Here is a 1953-nt window from a genome sequence, read left to right as displayed (position 1 = left end):
ACACACACACACTACACACACACACACACACACACACACACACACACACACACACACACACACACACACACACACACACACACACACGCGCGCGCGCGCGCGCGCGCACACACACACATTCGCCTATTCGAAGAGGAGCTAATGAGAAACTTCTAACATCTCTCTAACATTATTTATATAATTGTATTTTACGCAATTACATGCTTCCATTAAACACATTAAACGCACTCCGAGAGCTGCTGAGGATAGGGTTACATTCTGGTGCGCACACACAGGCATTGATCTAATAATAATGCGAATAGTTTCATGGAGAAAATGCGGGTTATACTGAATTAAATAGCTTGAGTTTGCGTTAACTAGTAATGCGCAACGTGTTCTATATATTGCATGTAAAGTATTGCACTCAGGGGCGTAGATAGCGGGGGGGGGATGGGGGGGGATGCATCCCCCCACTCATTGACGTGGGGGGAATGGCGTGTACAATCATCCCCCCCCCCTGCTTTCAGGAGGAAAATGAGGAAAGATGAAAATAAGGAAATTTACCCCATGTCATAAAATTGCCAAATGTTCCGTGTTTGCCTTCAAAATTCTCATCGCTCGCGTTCATTTTACATATATGCCTCCACAGTACACTGCAGACGTATTGTCTAGACGCATTGTCTGGTTTTATTGATACAATGTATACACATAACATTAAATTATTATACACATCGGCCACGCTTACGCCTACGCTACGCTTGCGCTTGCACTTGCAAATATGCTATGCCTGCTGTATAACTCTGATGTATAACGCTGCTATCTAACTCTGTAATCACTGCTGTATAACGCTAGTGTATAACTCAGATCGCGCGCACTCGCTCAGATGCGCTGCCGTATAAAGTTGACAACTCAACAACGACTATCCCGATTTTGACGATTTTTTTTTACTATCCCGGCGGGATACCAAGCAATGAAATCTGGTATTCAAAACCAGAATCTATTATCCCGCGGATATCGGGATACCGCTAATTTCGACTCCTGACAATGGGTGAAAATATGCACGTTTTGGTTCAAATCTGGTTGTTTTTCTCATACTATCTTGCACAGTTTTAGCGTTTTTAGTAAAATATACGTTTTATCAAAATTTCAGAGAGAGATGATTCCAGTGTTGTAGTTGGAGGGGGGTTGCGTGTTATTAAACCTCTGGGAGCAAAAGAAAAAAATAACCCTAGAATTCACAAATATTGCACCTACAATTTCAATTTTTCGCGTGGCAAGCCCCAGACTCCTGTTACGTGAAAGGCCACAGTATGTTTGTTTGAATTATGTGCTTGCCGATAGGTGGCGTAACTAGTTAAGTTGAGTAAGGTGAGCAGTCGCCATTTTATTTCTGCTGAGCTTACAATTTTGTAATGTCTCAGATAAAGCGTTTGAAAACCTCGAAAATCACATCTTTTTTTTAAAGTCGTGAAGGAGAAGCTGGAGAACTGGATGTCGGCAGCATTCCAGCTGAAAGGGATGAAGGGTATAGAGAAGAAACAAGCAAGAGCCCTGAACCCAGCGTCAGTGAAGAGGCAGTCGAAAATAATGGAGACGATGACCATTGGATGAGCCCCAATCATCCTCCCGGACCCGGAATAATCCCGGCAAAAGAAACCGCAACCCAAAAAATCTACTTCCAGGCCAAATGGTTCATAATCTATCCATGGCTTCACTATGTGCCATCACTAAAACGGATAGTTTGCTTCTATTGCTCGCAAGCAGAGAAACGGGGCCACTTAAAAATGTCAAAAAACAAAGAGCCAGCTTTCCTCACTTCCGGTTTTGACAACTGGAAAAAGGCAACATCTAGATTCGAGAGTCACCAAGCTTCAGAATCACATAGAATCGCTGTGGCAACAATTTCGTCGATGTCTCAGCTGACCATCGACGTCCAGATGAAACACCAATCTGACGGGCCAAACAACGGGAAAT

The 1953-nt window shown here is 43.4% G+C and overlaps 1 protein-coding gene across 1 annotated transcript in view; it reads left to right on the top strand.

Annotated features, from left to right (window-relative positions):
• LOC106812448 overlaps positions 1-1590 on the top strand; it is a 3275-nt gene extending 1685 nt beyond the window's left edge. The window contains exon 5 of the mRNA XM_014816333.1: positions 1445-1590. Coding sequence (XP_014671819.1) covers positions 1445-1590 — 146 coding nt within the window. The remainder of the gene's footprint in view (positions 1-1444) is intronic.
• The last annotated feature ends 363 nt before the right edge of the window (positions 1591-1953 follow it).

The sequence above is a fragment of the Priapulus caudatus genome, unplaced genomic scaffold (genome assembly GCF_000485595.1).
Source record: "Priapulus caudatus unplaced genomic scaffold, Priapulus_caudatus-5.0.1 Scaffold650, whole genome shotgun sequence".
In the NCBI taxonomy this organism is placed as follows: Eukaryota; Metazoa; Priapulida; class Priapulimorpha; order Priapulimorphida; family Priapulidae; genus Priapulus; species Priapulus caudatus.
This window is presented reverse-complemented; position numbering and strand designations above follow the sequence as displayed.